A 27775-nucleotide genomic window follows, 5' to 3' on the forward strand; every position below is an offset into this window, starting at 1 on the left:
TGTTAAGATGGGTGATGGGTTGCATGATGTGGTATCTATGGTTCCATAGTACATGCTCTCAAGCTGAATATGTAAGCTTCCGGTTGGTAAGGCTTTTAGTCATCTAGTAGAAACTAGACTTGGGCGCCGGCCAACTCTTCACCTTCGTGGGGGGAACAAATTGTCGTATGCCGCAAATATTCGCCCCTTCCTGTGTTCGGTTCAGGCAAATATTTGTGTACATTCTTTGTGTTCGTTTTTTCTTGTTTTCTTTGTAGAAGGGGTTAATACGGGGTTAACGTGGTACAGACTACACAGCAGCTTTGGCTCCAGGATTTTAAATTTCCATACGAAGAACTCTATTGGTCGCCTGCAGGGGCCTACTCTGCTATTAACCAATGAAGTACACCTGCCATCAACCATGAAGTACACATTTAAACACCCTACCTGTGCCATCTTTGTCCCATAAACATCCTGTTGTGCCACCTTGGTCCCCAAGACTTAAACACCTTGCTTGTGTCGTCTATGATACACACAGACGCGTTTACAGTCACTCACTAATTCACACTTTCATTCACACAATTCATTCACACAATTGTTTATTCTCTCACTCTTTCACACAAATTATTTACACATATTCATTAATGCATTCTCACACATTAATTCATACTCTCACTCATTCACACAATTCATACACACATTAATTCATATTCTCACTCATTCTGTCAGAACTCGGGTAATCAGGTCAGGTAGGAGCCCATGTGCAGGGGATACTTGGGGTTTGGTCTGTAACCCACGATGCATGATTATACAAACAAAGACACCACAAGCAGAAATCTAGGTACTGCAATGTATTGTATGTATATGACAGGAAAAGCACATAAGGTTTATACAGTCTGTAAGCAAGAAACCGGACGTATGGCAGGATAAATAAATACCGGTAATAAGTCTTTTCACAGGGAGCACACTTGGACGAGCACAAAAGGCAGAGAGCCCACTTGAAAGGGTACGAAAGGTACGGAGCCCACTTGATAAGGACACAAAGGAGGTGCAGAGCCACAGCAGAATGGTCCACAGACTTCAATACAAAGGCCCTTACTGAAAGGCAGGGCAGGTTCATAAAGGCAGGGTAATCCAGGTAACAAGGCCCAGCTGCTTGCAATAACGAGGTCGGGGTGCTCCAGAGAGAGAGGGGCGGCCACTAGTGGTTGTAAAACAACATGAGCGCCAATAAGTAGTGAATAATTAGTGCATAGTCCTGGCAGACAGGGTGGATCCTGACACATTCACACAATTCATCCACATATAAAGTCATTCATTCCCTCACTCACTTTGACTCTTTATTTCAATACTCTTATTACTCTCTTTTCTCACTATCTATCCTGCCTCCCCTTTTATCACCATCTACCCACCTTTCTCACTATATAACCCCTCTCCCCTTCTCACTATCTACCCCCTCCCCCTTCTCACTATCTACCCCCTCTCATTATCTACCCCATCTCGCCCTTCTCACTATCTACCCCCTCTCCCTCTTCTCACTATCTACCCCTCCCCCCTTCTCACTATCTACTTCTCCCTCTCCCCCCTTTGTAGTTCACTTAACTTGCAGACATCCTGTGGTGGAAATTGCTCTGTCGCTCTATCATATTCCGGCGCTCAGCATGAAATGCCGGCACCACGACCAAGACAGAGGCCTCACGGAGGAGAGTTAGGGGCGCCAAGCGGTTGCTGAAAACTTATTCATTTGAATTTCATTTCTCTCACTCTCTGTCCATATGTCTCTACTAGACTTGTGCATTCAGATTCATACAAATGTCCCCCCACAAATCAGAAGAAAACAAAGCAAAAAAGCTCAACATTTTTGTCCGAAATTCATGGGTCCACATTCAGGCACACTCACTTTCTTGCGCTTGACTTCTCATTCACTCTCTCTCTCATGCTCTTTGAATGTCTCCCTACCTTATCTGCCAACCACTTCCGCTTCTTCTTTTTCTTCACCTTCTTTCTTCTGTCTTCTCCCTTTTCTTCTCTCCTCTTCATTCTATCCTCAATCTTTAATCCTTTATATTGAAAAAATGTTTTCTTCTTTCTTCGTCTGCATCTCTGCACCTAGGCAACTTCCGTCAAAATGGTAGTGCTGTGGTGACGTCCTCCTCGTACTCCAGTTGGGGGAGAGGACATCAAATTAATCTTAATTGTTTTTGATCTATTTGCATATGTTTAGTCCCTACCTTCTCTATCTTCTTGTCCGCAGCTCCGCTTGTTGTTCCCTACTTCTTCTCCTTCATCATATTGTCTGTGTCTTCATTCTTCTTTCTGTTCTTCTCTTTTTATATGGATCCACCTGTATTATTCTGGTCTTCTGGAGCACATCTGCATCAGGGTGGAGCCTTGGTGTGCACCGCAGGGACAACAACCAATCAGAGGAGAGGTTGTCCCTGTGGTGCGTGCCAAGCCTCCACCCTGATGTGGAAGTGCTCCAGTAGGCCAAAGTAATGCAGTAGATCATTGGAACAAGCAGATCCATGGAGAAGAAGAAAGAATGAAGATGAGGAGGACAAGAAGAAACAGAGAACGAGAATGTAGAGTCATAGGGACAAAAGGGCAAAATAGGATCCAAGACTGTGTCCAAGGCTAGAGGTCAAAATCATAGAAAGATGCAATGCCACCAAAACAGGATCCACAACAATGCATGGCTAGGAAATAATTCATCAACAAAGATAGCTGGGAACAACCCTGGTTTAAAGGTCCTTGTTTTCCACTAGATTCAGTTTCCACATCAGCAGAGACAAAATTATCACAAATGGTTGAATGTGGATCCATTTTGATTCTGTGACATTTCCTAGCAAACAATACAGTGGTACTTGACCTTCTATTCCAACACGGTACTGATGCTGCCTTCCTCCAGACTACTGCTTACCTTGTACAGCATGATGTGCTTCTCTGGAAAGGTTGCCATGTGTATGTGTCACCTCAAACACATTATGAGGTTCTCCTTTGTTCCCATAATGAATCCTCAGCTGGACATGGAAGTGTAAAAAATAGATTTTTTTCTTAAGAGACTTTAGATTTCGAAAGACACAAACTCCTTGTCTAAAACATAGAAACATACAAGCTATACATATTAAGACCCTTTAGTCTTTCCCACTACCATTTGTAGCTCTCATTTCAACTCTGTCAAATATGTCAATATCCTTCTGGAGCACTGGAGCATCATGGCAGAGCTTCGGCACGAAACACCAGGACAACCTTCGACCAATAGAGAAGTTGTTCCCATGATGTAAGCCAAGGCTCCGCCCTGATGCAGAAGTGCTCCAAGAGACCAGGGAAACACAGTGGGTCACAAGGATAAGTGTATCACCAGAAAAGAAAGAAGATTGAAGACATGAAGAACAGGGAGAAAAGCAGGGGAGCAAGACTTAGATCGGTGAAAAAGGAGACAGAGAATGTATGGAGACTTTGTGAGTGTGGGGGGGAGTGAGTATGGGACATAAAATTCAAACCAATTCTGATTCTGCTTGTTTGACATATCATAACCTGGTTTTATTATGCCGTGATTCTGACCCAGACCATCAGATTATGATTCTGAATGTCTACCATCTGAACTTGCAGTTTTACATCGTCCTGCTGTGTCCACTCTCATTGGCTGTGATGCCTGCATATTCCGTCCTTTGTGTTCCACAAACCCAGTGAAGGGTGACAGCCTGACACCGTCCACTTCTACCAATTGGCTTCTAAAATTGAACAAGTACCCTGACAGCATCCCAGTCCTAACATTCACTTCAAGGGCTCTTATTTTGTTACTTAAGAATGGGTCAAATTCAAGTTGACTTCTATCACTTGTACAATTTTGCAGAAATGGAGAATACATTTTAGAAAACATTTTTAGTAAAACAGATCATTATCTGAAAGATAATTAACTGCCTAATCTCATTGGAATCACTTCTCATGCCCTAAAGAGACCTCTTGAGGCTTCTCGAAGACATGACAGTAGAAAGCTGAAAACTATAAAAAGCAGATCACTTGCAACCTGTACAACTATACTGATCAGAAAGGACGCCTGTCACAAAAATATCATAGACATGGTAAGGTTATGTTCCTACATTTCTGGGGCTTACTTGCGTAGAATTATGTAACATATATCTACATAGTTATATATTATTTGTACTGTATTTAAGCCTTTGATTACCTAAGGTTATATTTGAGCATATCGGTAATTGGCAGATGGGAGTGAGATCTTACAACACATTTGTCCAGTTTCTATAGTTCTAACCTCTACGTCTATGTCAGGGATGACAATGAGCCCTCTCTCTTACCAAGACAAAACAAACAAACAATATTTTAGGAGACCCATTTCTAAATCTTGTTTATTTTCACAAATTGCGTGCTTCAGAGATTCATTTTTTTGTGTTCCTATTTTTTTTAATACATTTAAGAATGAGACCATAGTCGATGAATTCTGGATTCTGGGATTTGAGAATATTCACAACACTAAAATCATCCTCTTTATTTTGTTTTTTATAACTTATATTCTAACGTTATTGGCTAATTTTACAATCATATTACTGGTCGCCACATGTCCCCAAATCAACACTCCGATGTACTTCTTCCTCAGCCACCTGTCTTTCAACGACATCCTTCTCTCCACAACCATTGAACTTGAAACGCTGCAGATTATATTGAGAGAAGGAAGTTCTATATCCCAAGCTGGCTGCTTCACCCAATTCTACTTTCTTTCTGCTTCTACCTCTAACGAATGTCTCCTCCTCACTGTGATGTCCTACGATCGATATTTGGCCATCTGTAACCCATTGCGTTATTCCTCCATCATTGACCTTAAACTTTGTAATCTTCTTGCAAGTTTAATTTGGGGATGTGGAATACTTATTTCCTTACCACATATGGTTCTTTTGCAGAAGATGATATTTTGTGGCTCAAGTATAATTAACCATTTTTATTGTGACCTTCCTCCACTTCTCAGACTTTCTTGTTCAGAAACATTGACTATTGAAACGGTAACTGCGATCAACTTTGTCCCATTCGTATTTCTACCATTGATCTTTATCTCTGTGACGTATGCGAACATCATTGCCGCCATCCTCCGGATCTCTGCCTCAGCAGGTAGACGAAAAGCGTTCTCCACCTGCAGCTCCCACCTGACCGTGGTCTGTATGTATTATGGGACGTTGGTGTTTAATTATCTGGTTCCATCTGAAGGACAATACTCAGGGTTACAAAAAATGGTTTCTGTTTGTTACACTATTGTGACCCCGCTATTAAACCCTGTTATATACAGTCTAAGGAATGAAGAGATTAAGAGGACAATAACAAAGTTTGTCTTTAGAAAAAAAATTAAATAAAAAATTAGGTATACGTCTATGATGGGAGATGTACTTCCCACATCGGTTTATGTTTACTATTTTGATTCCATCTAAAGGGCAATATGTTTGATACAGGAAGTTATGTCTGTGTTTTTTACTCTAGTGTGACATCACTGCTGAACTCCACTATAATTCGTCAAATGAATAAAAAAAATAAGAAATGGTTCTAATGAAAATACTTTTTTTTTAATTAGTTGAGATGGGGCTGGGGTCTCCAGAAATGGTGGAACCAGCTCTCTCCTCCTTCTACTAATACCCCTCGTTACATACGCTGTACCCGGCTTGCTTTTCCAGATGCTTTATTCCATTGCAGACTGAGTATGAAACCATGCCACATGAGGCCTTTTGCCATTCAGTATCTTTTTTTTAAAATATTTTTTTTGTGTTATTTTGCCTTAAGTTACTGAACGGGTGATTCTCAGAAACATATTGCTTGTGCTACTAAATAGTACACGCTCACACATTTAAATTAAAGTTCCATCCTGTTTTAGCTTCATTTCCTTCATAATTTTACAGGCTGTGAAACACTTTCTTTAAATAGCACCTGTTTTTTTTTAAAAAAAAACCCACATAATTCATCCCATAAGTGTTGGGGTTTATGGCTTGTGGACCATACATATTACGGGCATTTATCCTTAATTCTCAACTAACTCCTTCTGTCATTGTGAAACAGACTGCATGGGAGGGGTGTATCAGAGGTCAGATCTGGGTGTTGTGCGTATAAAGGTGGCATTGAAAGCCAAAGATTAACCCTTTGCGGTCCTATGTCAGAATCTATCCGACAAAATATTTTACTGTTTTTGGTTCAATGTTGGATGTCCTGGTGACCACTAGATGTCGCTGTTATCAGGAAGAATTTGCCATATTATTAGTACAGACCGATCCTGAATGTGATTTTAGTGATGAACATGATTATTAAAAAAAAATCATTTTCATACAATGAAAAAAACATAGAGACTAACATAATATATGACTTTAGAATAGTTATTTATTATGTATGTGTTGTTTTTCTGAAAATTAAATTGGACCTGCTTGGTGCACGTAGTGAAAATGTTTTGGACCGCAAAGGGTTAAATTAGGTTGCCTATTGAGGTGGTCTAACGTGAAAACACATTTTTCTGGCCAGCTCGGAAGGACTTGGAGTTTAGTGAATAGAGGCATAACTTTAACAAAACAACTTGACCAAAACATATGCATTACATTGATGCCCACAGGGGCCACAGTGGGCCTTGACTGAGATGCCGAGTAGGGCAAGGCCTGACAGCATATTTTGAGTCTTGAGTAGAGTTTTGGGTGATTATTGAAGGGCAGGTTAGGCGCCATTTTGTGTGTCATCCTACCTTGTGTAGTTTGTACCATCCTGCCTCCCTATTGTTTGTGGTGTTGGTTGGGCGGTTAATTTTATCACAGTCGGGGGCGAAAGCTTACCAGGCATCTAGAGGGTGAATGCTCTGGAGGAGAGCATTTGGGTGGTAATTCGGTGGGAAGTTTCTGTCTGGTGGTGCTCGGAGCCTCAGGTCTGGGGTTGGGCATTCGGGTATGTCCTCCCCTGTGCTGGTGGTACCTTGATAGCCTGGTAAGCTTAGGGGTGTTCAGTTTTTGTTATTTATTCATGTTAATAATTTATGTTATTTATGTTATTTATTAGGTTCCGTTTGGTAGTAATAGCCCTTTTAACACATCTAGTATCCGTTTAGGTTGCGTGGCAATGGCTTGGCTAAATAAATAAATTGTCTGTGGCCTTTTTAACCCCACTCTTGGTGCTGTGTTGATTATTGGGTAGGGCCTGGTTGGGTGGGCCTGACCTGGTCATCAAGGGTACATCAGTCATATTTACATTGCATTTAAAGAAAATCCATCCAAAATAAAAATATACACTGTAAACTTAAAATGGAAAAAAAATATATAAATTATGAAAAATCAGATGTTCCCAGAAACCCCAATGATTATTCTCTTTGGATGCAGTTACTGTAATAAAAATAAAAGTAATTATACCTTCTTAACAAATGGACACGTGAGAGGTAGTTAAAATATTATAAGAAAAATGATAGGAAAGTATGGGAGGCATGGACCCCAACCTGCGTCTCCCCCTTTAACCTCTTTTCATGGTGGGATGTAGGTGCTATGGGTAACCTAGGCACCCCCGGGTCATGTAACACATATTGCATGAGCCTGCTTTAGTAGGGAGGATGCAGAGTGGCTGCTTGCACAGAGAGATGTAGCTTGCAGTGAAGACAGGAATCCATGCAAGATAAGATGGAGAGGTGGGGGGAGAGAGCGAGAGGGAGAGCTACGCAAGCGACACTGATGATGAGACATGAAGAATATATAAATGTAATGTTTATATGGAAGTGTTAGCGTGAGTCTGTGTGTTAGTTTATGCTGTTGAAGAGTGTGTATGTGTACTTGTATGATGTAAGAGTGATTGTGAGTTACTGTATGACAGTAGAGCATGTGTGTATGTGTAAAGTTTGCGTGTGAATGTGTTAATGTATGTTAGTGTATTATTGTGTGAGTATATGGTGTAAGCACGTGTAAAGGCGTATTGCGCAATCGGCGTGAGTATATAGTGTTAGCATGTATGCATCTGTCAGACTACTTCTGCTAAAATGGTGGTGTTGCGGTGATGTCCTCCCCGATCCTCCAATTTGAACTTTATTTTGTTGATCTTTTTTTTTTAAGTTTTGTCTGGGGGTATTGAGCAGGTTGTACACTAACATAAACTCATAAATTAATCCCTTACGACAAGGGTATTTCTTGTGATTTTTACCAGATAGAGTATTCTTATTTCCTCTTCATTGTACCCATCCAAATTACATATTTTTTTCCAAGATTAGATAAATATGTTTTTATTCACCCAATTCAGCAATACCTCATATAAAGTAACACTGAAAGCTGTAAAAAGATTGTTATCTCAAGAACATGCAGAAAACCATGGATGATTCGAATTACAAAAGTCCAAGTGCCTGTGAGGTTGCTAAAAATGAGAATTCACAATTCACAAATTCACTAAACACAACTCATACATGTATTCATTGGAAAGTTGCTATAACTGCGAGTTGGAACTACAGAGAGTTGCAGGGCGATTCACAAGTCCCTCTACTACATTCAAGGAAAAACATGTATGTGTAAAATATAAAATGAGTAAATATTAACCCCTTAGGGGTCGGGCTCGTTTTTTCTTTTTGTAGCCTGTGGGACCGAGGCTGTTTTAATACATTTGTGGTGCTTGTGGGATAGGGATTTCTTACGAGTCTCTTACGAGTCATTTATGGTCATTGGGATTGACATTGTCACACCACATTGGAGGGGCGGTGACAATGTTCAATCCCTATCCCGAAAAGAGACAGAATGGATTTTTAAGTTCAAATCACATGAAAAAGGAGGGCTCAACACCGACCTGGATATTTTAGCATTTATGTGATAACAAAATAAGCCATATAGCTATTGTTTGCTGGTGATGGAATGAATATACAGATTTTAAAATACAATTTAAAATGTCTCATATTGACAGTTGTTTTTTCTTTTTTTTGAGGATCAACCCGTAGAATGGAGATATCAGTAATTTTCAATTTTAAATAATGTTAAATCATTTTACTATCCACTTTTTATCTGTATTATTTTTACATTTTAGATAATCTTTTATTGTATTTGGCTCTTTTATTTTTTTATTCAAATCGTTTTTGAATATATTTTCTTAATGTTGCTTCACTTTGTCTGGTAATGGTCTGGTGGTTGTGCTCAGAGTGCCCTGTACATACAGCCATACCACCCAAAAGGTGCCTGATCTCATTTGATCTCAGAAGCTAAGCAGGTTTGGGTTGGGTCAGTACCATAACGTGAGACCGTCTGGGAATACAAAGAGGTGTAGGGCCCTGAGACACCTCCAGATTAGTCAACGTGTTTTATTTACTATTTTTTTTGTATAGGTATGAACTGTTTGTCACTGTCATGTGATTTTACTGAAAGATGGAGATTCCATCTGATTGGTGTATTTCGCTCAGGTGACCACAATGAGAGGAGGGGACTATCACTTATAAGGAAGTATATGGACATTCCAAAACTGAACCACTCTGGATTTGTTGAGTTACAAGGAAGGTGGTCTATGTTAGATCTTTGGGCAAGCTGCAAAAGAAAATCCTGATTCATCTCCTGAGGAAGCCGGTTGTCCGGTGAAACGCGTTGAGAGAGAGGGATATATTGGGAAAGTTCCTGCTGCTGGACGGTGGACTTTCCTGTGCCTGGTTTAAAATCTGATTACCTTGTACATGCTTTTGTACACTTCGTCTGTTGTAAGTGCAATATTTTACCTTATCCACATGACCAAGTGATACTGTGCCATTGTTGCTGTATTTTTATATTTTTTAGCCACAAAGAATTAAAGAATATTTTATGATGAGCGCATTTATGTCCTTGGAAATGTGAGTGCACTACTTACTTGCAGTATTGCAGAAGCCTTATTTGCATACAGAGTTACACTATATTTTTTTAAAACCTTTTTTCCCTTATGTGGATGTGCGCCTCATTTGGAAGAATTGTGTAGATTATTAAGTGTTGGAGGAACGCTTATTTGGGTGGTGCTGCCTAATTAGGGAAAGTATAACTTATTTATTTACACTAGTGGTGTGTGTTTTCTTTTCTTGTGTTTTTTTTTTTTTCAATTTATAAGAAAAAAAGCCCTTGCTGTCCTGAAAAAAGTAATATATGGTTTCTCTGAGTGCAATAAAATCAGACAAAAAAAAGAGACTCTAAAAAAAAAAATCTTGAAAAAGGGCTCCACAGACTTTAAAGACAATGGAGATGAAATATAGACTTCTAACGCTGAGGGGTTGCTGCACAGGAGTATATAGTTGAATGCTCTATGTCAGCCTTTAAGTCACAGGCAACTCAGAAAGTTGTAAGTTGCCTACTTGTACTCACATTTCCTGTAAGTAATTATTATTTTTTGACAATGTGTATTCTTCTCATGTGTCTCTATGTGTTAATGTGTATTTATTATGTATGTGTTAACTGCCCCATTTAAAGTGCACAGTGCTGTGTAATTGGTTGACACTTAATAAATAAAAGATAATTAGATTATGAATAATAATAAAATAATAATAATAATAAGTATCATGTTTATGTTGGATTTTTACTGTTACTTATGATGTGTTATAACTACATACTAACAATATACACTCTGACCCTGCACCATAGACACTTCTTTGGATATAAAACATTCCCTGGGGCCCCAAACACAGGGTGTGCAGCAAGGCATAAGTCAATCTTTCACTCAAAGTCTGTAATATACGGATTAACCACAAGATGGCAGCAAAGTACTAGTTCTATTAAACGTGTCTCAGTAAATAAAGGTATTGTGAAACCCAGCACCAAATGATGTACAAGAGCAGCAACAAAGACCAGAGTTCACTTCTCCAAAACACAATAAATCTTCTTTTAAGGATTAATAACGATTGACATGTAAAATAAGGAAACATATCATAGTGTACCCTGCGCTATAAATATGTATTCATTAGATATGATATATGCGTTTCACTATGTGATATACAAGGGGAAAAAACCTGAAATAATGTCCCTAACGGCCCCTCATATTATTGCCCAAAAAAGAATATACATTTATATTTAAAATAGGTTATTTGGAACTTCTAACTCAGCATTTAGACCTTTAGGGTGCAGAATTTATAGGCAAATGTCATCTCCTTCTTCCTGATATTTTCAAAATTATCCCCAATTCTCCAATATTTATTAACTTTCATTATTGACCAGAATTTTAAACATTTTTTTTTCTGATTATGTTCTAAAAAGTGTTTTGGCAACAAATAAAGAGTGTTTCCTTATATTGTTTGCATGTTCATCTGGTATTTTCATTAGTAGGCTTAGTGTTCAGCCAATATACTGAAGCCCACATGGGCGTTCTACGCAATATATCACATCACTTGTGGAGTAGGGCAAAAAGGAAGTCTCTCCATAGCAGTAGTTTTAAAGTTAGTATGAATATTCCTTCCAATATTACTCACTATGCAAGCTGGACAGTTTTTGCATGGATAAAATCCTGATTTTTTTTATTAAGCTTTATTGTACAATTTTCTTTATTATTTTTTGGCTTCAGATTTAGTGCTCCCCCAAATTCATCATTTGGTTTTTCTGGCAAATTTTTTTTGCAGACCTCATCTTTCTGTAAAATGTTCCACTGTTTATTGATGATAGATTTAATTGTATTTGATTTACTATCAAAATTAAAAAACCATTGAGAGCTCTAAGTCCTTGAAGCACTAAGCGCACTTTCATATTTTGTATTTGGAATATAATTATTACAGCAGATTATTAATAATGTTAAAAGTGGATCAGTAAATGAAAGGCTGTAGTATGATTATTGACCACACGAGGGCAGCAGAGTATTAGTTATACGAAATGTAAAAATGAATCTGCATATACTGTAAACCTGTGTAATAAGGTTTGATTAACCCCTTAAGATCCAGGCTGTTTTTTTTTTCCATGACCAAGCTGTTTTAACACTTTAAGCTGTAATTTTGTTCTCTCTCATTTAGTGTACTCCCACAAGTTATATATTATATATTTATTCAGAACATAAAAGGCTTTCCTCAGGTACCATATGTTTGATCATATCATCCAATTTCCCATAAAAAAAATAATAAAATATGATGAAAAATTGACAAAAACAAGTTTTTCTCACTTTTATTTGAAAAACTTTTTATTCATCTACAAAGCTAATGAAAAAAAACTGCTAAACATATATTCTACTATTTGTCATGAGTTTAGAAATTTTTTTTGCAAGTTTGAAGGCAGTCAGCACAAGTGGCGTTTTTATATTTGCAAACCATTTTTTTTCCAAATCTGGTCATTCTGCATCATATCCTATCTTTGAAGCCAGTCAATTCAATTTATCTCCATCAAACCACAGGGTATTTTAACCCTTTCCATACACTTATTTCACCACCAGTCTTTGTTAAAATTTGTGGTGGTTTCTTTTTTGTACGAATTAGACTTGGGCACCAGGGGGCTCTTCATGTTCGTCTTCATGCTCGTCTTCATCAAAAAAAAATCTTCGTATTCCGCGAATATTCGCCCGTTCCTGTCTTCTCTTCGGGCGAATATTCGCGGACATTCTTCGTGTTTGTTTTTTCTTCGTTTTTTCTGGTTAATATGGGGTTAACGTGTACTACAGCAGCTCTGGCGCCAGTAGTTTAAATGTGCGTATCAGCAACCCTATTGGTGGCCTCCTGCTGGCGACCAATGAGCACACTACCATATATAGCTAATATATTCTCGGGCAGAATATTATGCTACTCAATGTAAAACCAACAGAGGGCAGCATTCTGTCCGAAGATATATTAGCCATATGTGGTAGTGTGCTCATTTTCATTTATTAATTATTTAAATAAAATATATTCCCATGATCCGCTGGTCTCCCCGCTGCAAGAGTTAAATGTCCGCACTCGCGGATATTAATTCTGTCGAACTTGCAAACTCTTTTTCTATTTATTTTGGGAGTTTTTTTGTATTAAACCATTACACGAAAGGATCATGGGAATATATTTTATTTGAATAAATGCAAATGAGCACACTGCCCCATATGGCTAATATATCTTCGGACAGAATGCTGCCCTCTGTTGGTTATACATTGAGTAGCATTGTTCCATATGCTTGAAATCCAAAGTTATTATGCTACTTAATGTATCTAACCAACAGAGGGCAGCATTCTGTCCGAACATATATTAGCCATATATGCTAGTGTGCTCATTTGCATTTATTCAAATAAAATATATTCCCATGATCCTTTCGTGTAATGGTTTTAAAAAAACCCCAAAATAAATAGAAAAAAGAGTTTGCAAGTTCGACAGAATTAATGTCTGCGAGTGCGGACATTTAACTCTTGCAGCGGGGAGACCAATTGGTTGATGCCAGAGGAAGACCCTGCAGGTGACCAATAGGCTCACTCGCACTGCCCTGTAACCCCTGACGACGAACCTGCGGATTTCCGCTTCAGTCAACTCCTGCGATGCCATGAAGATAAGGTAAGCTAGATGGGGAAGGGACCCAGGGAGATTAGTAGACGAAGACGATCGCAAAGATTCTTCGTGTCTTCGTCTTTGCCTACGTTTTACAAACAAAAAAAACGGACTCTTCGTGTTTGTTATCATGTTCGCCCGAAGACAAACGCACAAACCTAGTATGAATTTACAGCCCTTGGTATATGTAACTGTCAAACACCCCTATATGAATGAATGAAATCAGGCCCTACAATTAAATTGGTGTTCACTGACTCTGAAGATCCCAACCACAATCCAAGTTCCTACGACTATACCTTTGTGATAATATCTGCTTATTGAAATAGTTAATATCATAAAACCTTTACTTTTCCTCTCACTGATTTCTGGCTCTAGAAAATGTTGTCCTCTGAAGTGACTACAAATACAGGAAGGCATTTTATCTCTGGACAAGTAAAAATTAAATAGTTCAATTAATTCCTACAGTAAGTAAATTGCCAGGAAACAGATAACCAAATACACACCAGGACAGGATCTGCCACAGTGACACCCAAACACACACACACACCAGGACAGACTCTGACACACCGACACCCAAACACACACACACCAGGACAGGCTCTGCCAAACACACACCCAAACACACACACCGACACCCAGACACACACACCAGGACAGGATCTGCCACAGTGACACCCAAACACACACACACCAGGACAGACTCTGACACACCGACACCCAGACACACACCCAGACACACACACACCAGGAAAGGCTCTGTAAAGGGTGGGAGGAAGAGCCTTAATGAGGCACTGTCATTGGGACACTTGCACACAATGCGTCCACACCGGCCACTTTAATTTTATTAGGTGGCCGCCGAAGGCGGTCTTACGGATGATTTGAACTTCGTGGCCACACCACGGACTCTTTGAATGTTGGTCTGCCGGCCCCCCCGGGAAATTTCCTGGTTTCTCGGTGTGCCAGTCCGGCCCTGCAGACAGGAGCCTGTGAACGAGGCTTTCAGACTGATATAAGTGGTATCAGGGTAAGTACAAGTCTAGACAAGACCTGCTAACAGGCCGCAGTGGTACCTAGGCATTAGAAAGCATATCATTTTATCCAAGGTCACACAACTAAACAGGACTTTTGCACAAAAAGAAGCCTTCCATTTTTATAAAGCCAACATACATTTCATTATCTCTCTTATTTTGCTTTGTTGAACTGAACAAATGTAGATTATAGATCTGTGCAATATTGCAGAAATTCAGAAACCATTTCTTTAATAGCCACCTGAGGATAATTAACCGCCTTGTCTCTCCGGTGTTGCTTCTCGGGCCATAAGGAGACCTCTGGGGGTTCTTGAGGATATGGCAGTATAACGTTGAAAAACTATAAAGAGTAGATTCTTTCCAGCCTAAAAAAACATTGCGATAAACACGAGTCAGCGTCATGATGTCATCGCAGAAGGATTTAGAAAATTACGAAAACCAGGTAAGATTGAGTGACCGTATTCATCTGCATTTAATGGGGCTTAAAATAAAGGGTTTTGTGGTAGGACATTGTACACGGATAGAATTTTCAAGGCATAACATGGATGAGAACTGAGAGAGAAGAGATAGGATAGAAATATTCCAATATATAAAGGGAGTTAACAAAGTACAGAAGAGAAGTTCATTTCAGAGGAGGTGAACAAGAGGTCATAATCTAAAACTAGAGGGTCAGAGATTGAATGTAAGGATGTTTTACTTTACTGAGAGGGTAGAAGATACTGTAAATAGAACAGCCTAGATCTCTAACACAAGACCAAGGACGGATTACGTGTTCTTATGTTTCTATTACCAAAGAGCCTGGAGCCTAGAGTAGAGGAACCGGGGACAACAATCTAGAGTCATTATTAGGTGGAGGCTGTGATTGAAATGAGGCATGCATTGGGTGTTCATAGGTCTATTTTACATTTAAGACGAGGTCAAAGACCACGTAACATTTGAGCTATTACAAGTAAGAAAATTGGCAGATTAAATGGAAATGATGTCCTCCAACACATTTTTTTTCCTATTTTTGATGTTTGTAGTCTCCGCGTATAGATCGGGTAGTCCTCCATATTGAAGTGCCGTTAAAAGTTTTTTTACTCTTAATATGATTCCGCAAATGTTACAAACTAAAAATTTGGTTTTCTTAACCGTTCCCTCAAGAGTTTAGCAGAAAATCTCCCTTTAACTTTTCTGGTCATTTCTGGGTTTGTGCTCTCTTACTTCTGTGCAGAAGTTGGTCTTCAACCATAATCTTTATCCAGCAGGAGTAGCACTCAACTACAAGAAATATAATTATGTGTGTCTAATCATTTATGTTACTACTGGAGAAAACAAAAAAAGAAAGAAAAAGATACAGACTGAGCCTCATAATTAATGATGGATAGTTGACAAGAAGGAAAAAAAGGCCAAACTTCCAATTTTGTCATGTCTCCGTGGTAAGGTCTGACACTTTCTAGACTCCACACAAGGACCTTCTGAGTCTTGTGTAAAGATTAGTTATTGGATTTAGTCATAATTTCGGCTACCATAGGAGTGTGTACCCAACTTTACCTTAGAGTGCCAAGCCATACATTGTTTGATCTGTTTCCATAAAACAGTGTCGTGTCCCAGGTAATATATTCTTTTTGGTGGGGGATAAAAACACCCTTCTTAAATGTTTTTGTCTACTTTTACAATTTTTGTGTTTCAGGGATTAATTTTATTGTGCATTTATTTTTAATACGAAAGTCTAAGCCGCTTAAAAATGAGACGATAATCAAGGAATTCTGGATCCTGGGATTTGAGAACATCCACAACACTAAAGTCTTATTATTTTTTTTGTTTTTTATAAGCTACATTTTAACATTATCTGCTAACTTCACAATCATATTACTGGTCCTCACATGTCGCCAAATCAACGCTCCCATGTACTTCTTCCTCAGCCACCTGTCTTTAAATGACATCCTTCTCTCAACGAACATTGAACCTAAAATGCTCCGGATTATTTGGAGTGAAGGCTATGCCATGCCCGAGACCGACTGCTTCACTCAATTTTATGTTCTAGGTGTTTGCAGCGGTAATGAGTGTTTGCTCCTCACCGTGATGTCCTACGATCGATATTTGGCCATCTGTAACCCATTGCGTTATTCCTCCATCATGGACCTCAAACTCTGTATTCTTCTTGCAACTTTATCTTGGGCATGTGGGATCCTCATTTCCATACCACATATCGTTCTTTTGCACAAGATGATATTTTGTGGCTCAAATAGAATTAACCATTTTTATTGTGACCTTCCTCCGCTTCTCAAACTTGCTTGTTCGGAAACATCAACCATTCAAACACTAGGTGCTGTCAACTCTATCCCAATATTATTTCTGACATTAATCTTTATCTCTGTAACTTATCTAAACATCATTCTCGCCATTCTCCGGATCTCCACCTCAGCTGGAAGACAAAAGGGGTTCTCCACCTGCAGCTCCCACCTGACCGTGGTCTGTATGTATTATGGGACCTTGGTGTTTAATTATATTGTTCCATCTGAAGGACAATACTTAAGATTACAAAAATTTGTTTCTGTCTGTTACACTATTGTGACCCCGCTGTTAAATCCCCTTATATACAGTCTCAGGAACAAAGAGATTACAGAGGCTCTAATGAAAAAAAATAATAAACCAATGAAATAGCATGGCTCTAAACGTAGACACAATTATGTATAATAATAGGTTTATAGTGTTAGCTGATATAGAAATGTAGAAGTTTTATGAAGCCTGTTGGAATTTAGCTGCTGTTTTCCTTCTGTTCCCAGCATAGTCTATAGGTATTTCTATCAGACATTTGCCATTTGCTTGGTTGTGCCGGCCTCTACACTGAGTGTGGCTACTGAATATTATACGTTCGTTAATACCTGTAGCAAAGCCTACGAAGCCTGGTCACACGCTTTACAGTTTGAGGCTCATTGTCTTCTAATGCATATGATGATACCCTGCATGTAGCATCCATTTATAAAGCATTCTCCCCATGACTGTCGGGGCCAGTGGCTTGTGTTGTTTCCTGGATTATACCATTTTTTTTATTCTCAATTCTCAAGTTTCGTTGTGAAATGTTGTTATTTTGAAGACCTTCTTAGGCCATGTTTAATTTAGAGTTGTATGCTGACCCATGGACACTGCATGATTAACAAACATGCAGATGTGACCTCAAAGGGTCTAAATGAGACACGTGACTTTGGTTGCTTTTGAAGCATGAAGATGTGTATTTTTATTTCCTGAAAAATTTAGGCGACTTGGACGGATACTTATGATTAGATTTAGGAGCAGATCCTATGTTGCCCCCTCGGCACCCCAGACTTTAAAATGCAAAAGCACCCATACTGTCACTCACTATCTCACACTCCCTCCCTCATGCTTGCTCTCAGGCTCTCTCACAATGTCTACCTACCTTTTTCCGCTGACAGATTCTGTGTCCCTGTCTCTTTTCCCACAGCTCAGCTTCTTCTCTTGCATATTTTTGTTCTTTCAGCTTGACTTGTCCTTAAAGTGATAATTTATTGTCCCCAGAATAGAAGCGAGCATATTAAGTACTCTTACCCTCTGTCAATAATATAATATGCACTCTTCCTTAACAAAAAAGTACTTACTTGACACAGAAGAAGCAGCCCTACTACAGCAGGGGCTCTTCTCCTCCATGGCCCAACTTTGAGAGAACCCTCCATCACTGGGACTCCTTGAGAGGACTGAGGGCCAGCCTCCTCCCCACAGACTACGGACCCTAGCCCTGGAAGGGATTACAGCCCCCGAAAAGACAGTAATCACTGCTCTGTGTTTCCCATTACTCCTGCCTGAAAGAGCTTGTCACTGGCCCTGTACACTATCCCCATTTCCTACAACTCTTTCTACCTACTGGCAGCATCTGGAATCGCGAGACGCTGCAACTTATAACCAACGAGAGGATATCAGGTTTCCCTGGAACTCTCAGGTGGACCGAGAATCTACTGTAGTCTGCTAAAATTTTAAGCGTCTGTTGGTCCCCCGATTAAGCCAACAATCCATATGATATTTCGGGACAAGGAAGTCAACTGTAAAACATTTGGATGATGTACTTGAGTTATCTACTCCGCTTTCCTGTCTGAGAACCACCAAATTTTGATTCTTGTTTTCTCCTGTAATAATTAGACTTGTGCATAAACATGGCGGCAGCAAATCGTCTACTAATCTCCCTGGTCCCTTCCCCATCTAGCCTACCTTATCTACGCAGCATCCCAGGGGTTAACGGAAGTGGAAATCCGTAGGTTCGCCGTCAGGAGTGCTGCAGGGGCCTCCTCTGGCATCAACCAAAACGGCGTAGATAACGGGAGCGGAAATCAGTAGGTTCGCCGTCAGGAGTTAAACTTAGAGCCGGGAGACAGGCCAAGTTCCCCGTCAGGATTTAAAGGGCCATGCAAGCGACTCTATTGGTGGCCTGCAGGGGCCTCTTCTGGCATCAACCAATTGGCGGCGCAACTTGGCCTGGGGAGACCATGGTCTCCCCCCGTTCCGAGAGTTAAAGGTCCATACAAGAGACTTTATTGGTCTTTCGTACGGACCTTTAACTCTGGAAGCAGGGAGACCAGTGGTCTCTCCTGGCCAAGTTGCGGCACCAGGATTTTAAAAGTCTGTATGAGCGACTCTGTTGGTAGCCAGCAGGGGGCTCGTCTGCCATCAACCAATAAAGTACAGGTGTACTGACCAGATCGCTTTTCCATCTGTTTTCCATCTGTTTTGTCAACCACTCCTATGTCTATTGTGCCCGTTGACGAGCAGGAGTGCGCCCTGGAAGGGAACAGATTGGGTTTTTGCCTGGTGTTTTTGCCAGTTGGTCCAACTGTCTCGTTTGCTAGGGGCACTGGATGTTTTCTTGATCCATCTCAGAAGGAACAACTATACCTGTACGGGGCACCAAACTTGGTGTGGCTGCTGGTACTGTTTCCCGATATTTGTATGGTCTGGTCAGAGGTGGTTTCTTGTAATTATTGGAGATGTTTGCATGATCACCGAGCCTTGGAGTGATCAAGGATTAAATTAAATAGGTCGGTTTCAAAATTTGTTTTAGGTACTGGGGGGTTTTAAATTCAGTTTAGGATTTTCTAGAGGTTTACTTTCAAAGTGACGGGGTCCATCTTACAGACCTGGGCCTTGATTTATTTAATCTGCCATTACAAGATGTGTTGGAGCAGGCCATGTGTCACGTTTCCCCATGCGCTGACCGGACTTGTTTATATTTTGCGTTGCTCATTTCATGTTTCCAGCCACTAGTGGCCGCCCTGGCATTTCAGAACCACTCAAACCAATTATCAGGTCCAGCTGCAGTTGCTTACCTGATTATCACAGCCTTTATAAGCCTGCCCAGCCCTGCAGTCTGGGCCTTGACATTGAAGTCAAAGGACTACCTGTTTGATTCCTGCCTTGCTCCAGTACCTGCCTTGCTCCAGAACCTGCCTTGCTCCAGAACCTGCCTTGCTCCAGAACCTGCCTTGCTCCAGAAACCTGCCTTGCTCCAGAAACCTGCCTTGCTCCAGAAACCTGCCTTGCTCCAGAAACCTGCCTTGCTCCAGAAACCTGCCTTGCTCCAGAAACCTGCCTTGCTCCAGAAACCTGCCTTGCTCCAGAAACCTGCCTTGCTCCAGAAACCTGCCTTGCTCCAGAAACCTGCCTTGTTCCAGTACCTGCCTTGTTCCAGTACCTGCCTTGTTCCAGTACCTGCCGTGTTCCTGAGTTGCGGCCTGCGCCCCACTAAGTGGACTCCCAAGTAGAGTACCCTGCAAGTGGGCAACCTGCCGTGTGCCCTGCAAGTGGGCAACCTGCCATGTTCCTGAGTTGCGGCCAGCGCCCAAGTAAGTGGACTCCAAAGTCGAGTACCCTGTAAGTGGGCAACCTGCCATGTTCCTGAGTTGCGGCCAGCCGTGTGCCCCGCAAGAGGGCTTGTCTGCCGTGTGCCCCGCAAGAGGGCTTGTCTGCCGTGTGCCCCGCAAGAGGGCTTGTCTGCCGTGTGCCCCGCAAGAGGGCTTGTCTGCCGTGTGCCCCGCAAGAGGGCTTGTCTGCCGTGTGCCCCGCAAGAGGGCTTGTCTGCCGTGTGCCCCGCAAGAGGGCTTGTCTGCCGTGTGCCCCGCAAGAGGGCTTGTCTGCCGTGTGCCCCGCAAGAGGGCTTGTCTGCCGTGTGCCCCGCAAGGGGGCTTGTCTGCCGTGTGCCCCGCAAGGGGGCTTGTCTGCCGTGTGCCCCGCAAGGGGGCTTGTCTGCCGTGTGCCCCGCAAGGGGGCTTGTCTGCCGTGTGCCCCGCAAGAGGGCTTGTCTGCCGTGTGCCCCGCAAGAGGGCTTGTCTGCCGTGTGCCCCGCAAGAGGGCTTGTCTGCCGTGTGCCCCGCAAGAGGGCTTGTCTGCCGTGTGCCCCGCAAGAGGGCTTATCTGCCGTGTGCCCCGCAAGAGGGCTTATCTGCCGTGTGCCCCGCAAGGGAGCTTGTCTGCCGTGTGCCCCGCAAGAGGGCTTGTCTGCCGTGTGCCCCGCAAGGGAGCTTATCTGCCGTGTGCCCCGCAAGAGGGCTTATCTGCCGTGTGCCCCGCAAGAGGGCTTATCTGCCGTGTGCCCCGCAAGAGGGCTTCCTGCCAAGTGACATTCCTTGTTCAATTATTGTTGTACCATCACATGCAATACAGCTCTTAAACCTGATGATCTGTCTGTGGTTCATTCCTGCGCCTGTCTGTAACAACCCCCGGCCGTCATGCATCGTGGGGTACAGACAGAGCCCCTCGTATCCCCTGCACCTGGGCTCCTTATCTATCTGTGTCCTCGGTTCGTGACACCATGGCATTTGTGGTGGAGCACACTTGCTGATTTTAGGTGTAGAGGCGGTGTTGTCCTTGCCAGTAGAGGCTGGAACAAGGTTGGGCGGATCCCTCCTCTAACCTCTGTTAATGGGTTTGGTATGACCGTGCCCACTGAGCTAAAGGCCGGCTGGTGGCTGGCACTCTTTGGTTGGAAGGGCAGGAGTTTATGCCTATGGTTGTCTAGTGAAGAGGGGGGGAGGGTACGCACAGAAGAGGTTATGTCAGGATATAATCCAGCCTGGCAAGGAGGAATTTGTTGAGGTTATATTATTGTTAATATGTTGATAGCGTATCGGTTGTTATATTTTGGAAATAAATCGCTGTGGCCTGTGTTTATCCAAAACAAACATTCGCCTGCGTGCTTTTGGATTCCTCCATGCTGTATTCTCTTTTTGGGGGACGTGTGTCTGGTCACTTGTTCCGTAAGTATTGTATATGTCATTCCGTGTGATATTGTTCTTGCATTTCATCATGGCCCGTCTTTTGTTACGCGATGGCATGCTGGGAACCACTCCTGTAATCTACTGTGATGCTACCTATGTTGCCCCCCCCTCCTTTTTTTCCTTTCTGTATCCCTCCCTCTACTGTTTGAAAATACAATAAAAATGTGCTTTACCCTAAAATGTGGTGTCTGTGATTTAGAGAAGTGGGTGTTGTGTGTGTGTGGGGGGGGGGTGGTAGGGAATATACCATCACACAATGAAACAAAATGTATTTCCAAAACAAAATAACAAAAAAATGAAACAAAAATAATCATCTGAGATGATTTTGAACCTTGTGTACCAATTGAACAGGTACCCTGACGGTATCACAGTCAATGCATAAGGACTCGTATTGAATCAGATTCAAGTTGACTTCTTTCACGAGTACAATTTGGCAGAAATGAAGAACACATTTTAGAAAACATTTAGAAAACAGATAATTATCGAAAAGACAATTAACTGTCTGATCTCGTTGGAATCCTTTCTCATGCCGGGAGGAGACCTCTTGAGGCTTCTGGAGGACACGACAGAGGAACCCTGCAAACTATAAAACGCAGATCACTTGCAACCTGTACAAATATGCTGATCAGGAACGGCACCTGTCACATTGTTACAAGAAAAGTCTGGAAAATATCATAGACATGGTAAGATTATTTTACTACATTTCTGGAGATAACATTGCCTTGGTCAGCGTTTCATTGCAAATGAAGGACCTAATATAGATTTATATATTAGTTATATTATATTTTAAACCTGATTACTTAAGCATTTGGGGTTATAAAAAAAGCCTCATATTTTTAGGAATTTAAGACAATAATCTATAATAATTATTAGATGAAGGCTGTGATCAAATGTCACCTTTCATAGGGTTTTCATAAGGCTTTTCTAAACACGAGATTAAGTCGCGTAAAATGTAAGCATTTAGGTAATTGGCAGATGGGAATGACATCATCACACAGATTTTTTTCCTGTTTTCATACTTCTAACTACTACTTCAAGAAACTGATAATTTTGTTCAATTGTTCCCTAAAAGAGCTTGGGTCTCCTCACATACAAAAAAACAATATTCCATGAGAAACATTTTCCTCCCAGATATTATTGTGTATTTTCACAAATTGCGTGCTTCAGAGAATAATAACATTATTGTGCATTTCTTTACACATGAACGTTCAAACATCTTAAGAACGAGACCATAGTCCGTGAATTCTGGATTCTGGGATTTGAAAACATTCACAGCACTAAAATCATCCTCTTTCTTTTGTTTGTCATAAATTACATTCTAACACTATTGGCTAATTTTACGATCATATTGCTGGTTGTCATATCTCCCCACATCAACGCTCCCATGTACTTCTTCCTCAGCCACCTGTCTGTCAATGACATCCTTCTCTCCACCGCCATTGAACCTGAAATGCTCCTCATTATCCTAAAAGAAGGTAATCGTATCTCCAAAGCTGGCTGCTTCACTCAGTTTTATTTTTTTTCAGTATCTGTTGTTAATGAGTGTTTGCTCCTCACCGTGATGTCCTACGACCGATATTTGGCCATCTGTAACCCATTGCGTTATTCCACCATCATGGACCTTCATCTTTGTATTCTCCTTGCATCTTCATGTTGGGTATGTGGAATACTTTTTGTTTTGCCACATATTGTTCTTCTGCACAAGATGACATTTTGTGCGTCAAACACAATCGACCATTTTTATTGTGACCTACTTCCTCTTCTTACACTTTCTTGTTCAGACACATCAGCGAGTGAAATTGTAAGTGAAATTAACTCCATCCCATTATTATTTCTACCATTATTTCTTATTTCTATAACTTATATAAACATCATTGCCGCCATCCTCCGGATCTCCACCTCAGCTGGGAGACAAAAAGCCTTCTCCACCTGCAGCTCCCACCTTACTTCAGTCTGTATGTATTATGGCACCTTAACCTTTAACTATGTGATTCCATCTAAAGGACAATACTCAGGGCTACAAAAAATGGTTTCTGTGTGCTACACGATTGTGACCCCGCTGTTGAATCCCATCATATACAGTCTACGGAATGAAGACATTAAAACAACAATAACAAAGTACATCTTTCAAAACAATCATGTAAATAACAAATGAAGTATGACGTCGTTTTATGATGGTCGATGAAAAAGCTTTCTCCACCTGTAGCCCCCACCTACCTACGTATGTTTTATGGGACATTAATGTTTACTTACCTGTTTCCATGGAAACGGCAATATTTTTATATTACTAAAAGTTACCTCACTGCTGAAACCCATCAAATTTAGTCAAAGGAATGAAGAGATGACAATCCTTAACTATAGCCACAATATTATATTTTGTAGATGTATCTAAGATTTAAGTGTATATAAAAAATGTCCCCTCGGCCCAAAATGAAGCTTCACAATTTTAACGTGATCTACACACTTGTTGAATCTTTACTGGTATGTTATTATTACTTTTATGAGTTTGCTTCCCAATTTCACACATTGAGGATCACTTTCTTTAGTTTATCTTAAACTATACATAATGATGATTCAAAGGTAGAATCCATTTAAAGAACCTCAGTTGGCATTAGTTGCTTGCTTTGTCTTATGCTTGGGGCTGTTTCTCCTTAATTCTCAACTGCTTGCTCCTGTATTATAGTAAAATCTTGTTATTTGTAAGACTAAAATGTGGTGTTCGGGTGGAATGGTACCTTCACAGGTCATGTTTAATTTGCAGGTGTATCCTTGATGGTTCCAAAAAATGAAACTGTGACTGGCTTCAGTTACTAGTGTAGATCTATTTCCTTGAGGAATTGAGGAGACTCAGATTGACATCTATGTTAATTTATGTATTTTTGCAATTTTAGTGCAAAGGTTTAAGTTGTCAATTGCGTTAAAGGCTTAACTCAAATGACTTACCCTCTTTGCGACACAGGACGTACTATTACGTCCACACAGTTCCTTACCTTTGAGGACGCAGAATGTAATAGTACGTCTTGCACTTTAATCCCCTTCAGTGCTGCTCTCCTCTATGATCTGTTGGAAAAAACAGCTGATGCTGGAAAAAACCATAGGCATTACAAACCTATGCATGTGGGGCATTGATGAACTTGGGGGATGATACCATGCAAACTGTGAGGTTTTTTTGTACATGCACATAAACACTTAGAAAAAATTAAGAAACTTTGGGAGATGATGGTGTGAGATATATAAAATATGTCTATATTGGTTGTCTAATACAGCCCCAAATGAGACACGGGCCCATTAATCATCCCAAAAACATGACATATATATGCTAGTGGGGAAAATGCTGTTGAATGAAGAATTTTGTTTGCATAGTGTGTTGTTTGTTTTCCATACCAATTTATAAGAAGAAATCCCTTGCTGTCCTGAAAAAAGTAATATTTGGTTTCTGTGAGCGCAATAAAATCAGACAAAAAAATAATATATAAAAAAATAATCTTGAAGAGGGGTTCCACAGACTTTAAAGACAATGGAGATGAAATATAGACTTCTAACGCTGAGGGGTTGCTGCACAGGAGTATATAGTTGAATGCTCTATGTCAGCCTTTAAGTCACAGGCAACTCAGAAAGTTGTAAGTTGCCTACTTGTACTCACATCTCCTGTGTAAGTAAATATAATTTTTTGACAATGTGTATTCTTCTGATGTGTCTCTATGTGTTAATGTGTATTTATTATGTATGTGTTAACTGCCCCATTTAAAGTGTACAGTGCTGTGTAATTGGTTGACACTTAATGAAAAAAGATAATTAGATTATGAATAATAATAATAATATTATTATTATTATTATTAAGTATCAAGAAACCCTGGAGTCATAGGCTTAAGGGGAACATGACCCTGCCAGCACTACAGGACGGTGCACATGGTATTAGGGGGAAGGGGACAGGGCTATAAAGACCCTCTAAGCACACGTGCAGGGGGCAATTACTGAACACCACAGGAGCAGTTTCCCGCCCAACCTCCCCCTTTTTTGTCTTTTGCTTTGTGTTTTTGTGTTGGCTTTGTGTGTTTTTTCTTTCCCCCTTTCCCTCTTTCTTTTTGCAGGATCCGTTTTCTTTGCTGTGGCGGAGGAGTTCCCTGGAGAAGTTTGAATGATAATGGGAGCGGCAAGTTGATGGTTTTGGTTAGAGGTTAGAGTTAATGCCCTCCCTGTACAGGATTAACCAAAGCGTTAAGGTGGAGCTCCCCTATCCGACCCGCGGTCGCTTGGGCGATTGTGGTATCCGGCGGAAGGGGTAGTGTGAAGCCATTGTTTTGTGTTTAGGTTGGGAACCCTCAGCTGTTTGTACACAGATGTACAGAAGACTGTATAGTATTTATACAGAAGTTATTATTAAAGTGTTTTTTACAATAATTTACAATATGTTAAATAAAGTTATGTCGAGACATTTGTTAAATAAATGTCTCAGCCTTTTCTAAGTCCAATCCTGCTGGTGTCTGTCTTTTATTTCGGGTTTGGGAAATGGGGAACCTCCTGGGTATGGGCAGTGCAAGGGTCATGTTTATGTTGGATTTTTACTGTTACTTATGATGTGTTATAACTACATACTAACAATATACACTCTGACCCCGCACCATAGACACTTCTTTGGATATAAAACATTCTCTGAGGCCCCAAACACAGGGTGTGCAGCAAGGCATAAGTCAATCTTTCACTCAAAGTCTGTAATATATGGATTCACCACAAGATGGCAGCAAAGTACTAGTTCTATTAAACGTGTCTCAGTAAATAAAGGTATTGTGAAACCCAGCACCAAATGATGTACAAGAGCAGCAACAAAGACCAGAGTTCACTTCTCCAAAACACAATAAATCTTCTTTTAAGGATTAATAACGATTGACATGTAAAATAAGGAAACATATCATAGTGTACCCTGCGCTATAAATATGTATTCATTAGATATGATATATGCGTTTCACTATATGATATATGCGTTTCACTATGTGATATACATGGGGAAAAAACCTGAAATAATGTCCCCAACGGCCCCTCATATTATTGCCCAAAAAAGAATATAAATGTATATTTAAAATAGGTTATTTGGAACTTCTAACTCAGCATTTAGACCTTTAGGGTGCAGAATTTATAGGCAAAATTTCATCTCCTTCTTCCTGATATTTTCAAAATTATCCCCAATTCTCCAATATTTATTAACTTTCATTATTGACCAGAATTTTAAACATTTTTTTTTTCTGATTATGTTCTAAAAAATGTTTTGCCAACAAATAAAGGGTGTTTCCTTATATTTTTTGCAAGTTCATCTGGTCTTTTCATTAGTAGTCTTAGTGTTCAGCCAATATACTGAAGCCCACATGGGCGTTCTACGCAATATATCACATTTCTTGTGGAGTAGGGCAAAAAATCCTTTATTAAGGAAGTCTCTCCATAGCAGTAGTTTTAAAGTTAGTATGAATATTCCTTCCAATATTACTCACTATGCAAGCTGGACAGTTTTTGCATGGATACAATCCAGATTTTTTTTATTAAGGTTTATTGTACAATTTTCTTTATTATTTTTTGGTTTCAGATTTAGCGCTCCCCCAAATTCATCCTTTGGTTTTTCTGGCAAATTTTTTTTGCAGACCTCATATTTCTGTAAAATGTTCCACTGTTTATTGATGATAGATTTAATTGTATTTGATTTACTATCAAAATTAAAAACCACTGAGAGCTCTAAGTCCTTGAAGCACTAAGCGCACTTTCATATTTTGTATTGGGAATATAATTATTACAGCAGATTGTTAATAATGTTAAAAGTGGATCAGTAAATGAAAGTCTGTAGTATGATTATTGACCACAAGAGGGCAGAGTATTAGTTATACGAAATGTAAAAATTAATCTGCATATACTGTAAACCTGTGTAATAATTAGACTTGTACATTTAGAAATTCTAATTTTAACAAAGTCTGCTAATTTCATTAACCCCTTAAGATCCAGGATGTTTTTTTTTTTTTTTTTTTTTCATGACCAAGCTGTTTTAATACTTTAAGCTGTAATTTTGTTCTCTCTCATTTAGTGTACTCCCACAAGTTATATATTATATATTT

The 27775-nt window shown here is 40.3% G+C and overlaps 1 protein-coding gene across 1 annotated transcript; it reads left to right on the forward strand.

Moving 5' to 3' along the window:
• The first annotated feature begins 14821 nt into the window (after window positions 1–14821).
• Window positions 14822–23835, forward strand: LOC128491716 (olfactory receptor 1052-like). The gene is made up of 2 exons (XM_053464028.1): window positions 14822–14860; window positions 22903–23835. Exons 1-2 carry the CDS (start codon window positions 14822–14824, stop codon window positions 23833–23835), a joined length of 972 nt encoding a protein of 323 aa, XP_053320003.1.
• Window positions 23836–27775: the final 3940 nt, after the last annotated feature.

The sequence above is a fragment of the Spea bombifrons genome, chromosome 4 (genome assembly GCF_027358695.1).
Source record: "Spea bombifrons isolate aSpeBom1 chromosome 4, aSpeBom1.2.pri, whole genome shotgun sequence".
Lineage (NCBI taxonomy): Eukaryota > Metazoa > Chordata > Amphibia > Anura > Pelobatidae > Spea > Spea bombifrons.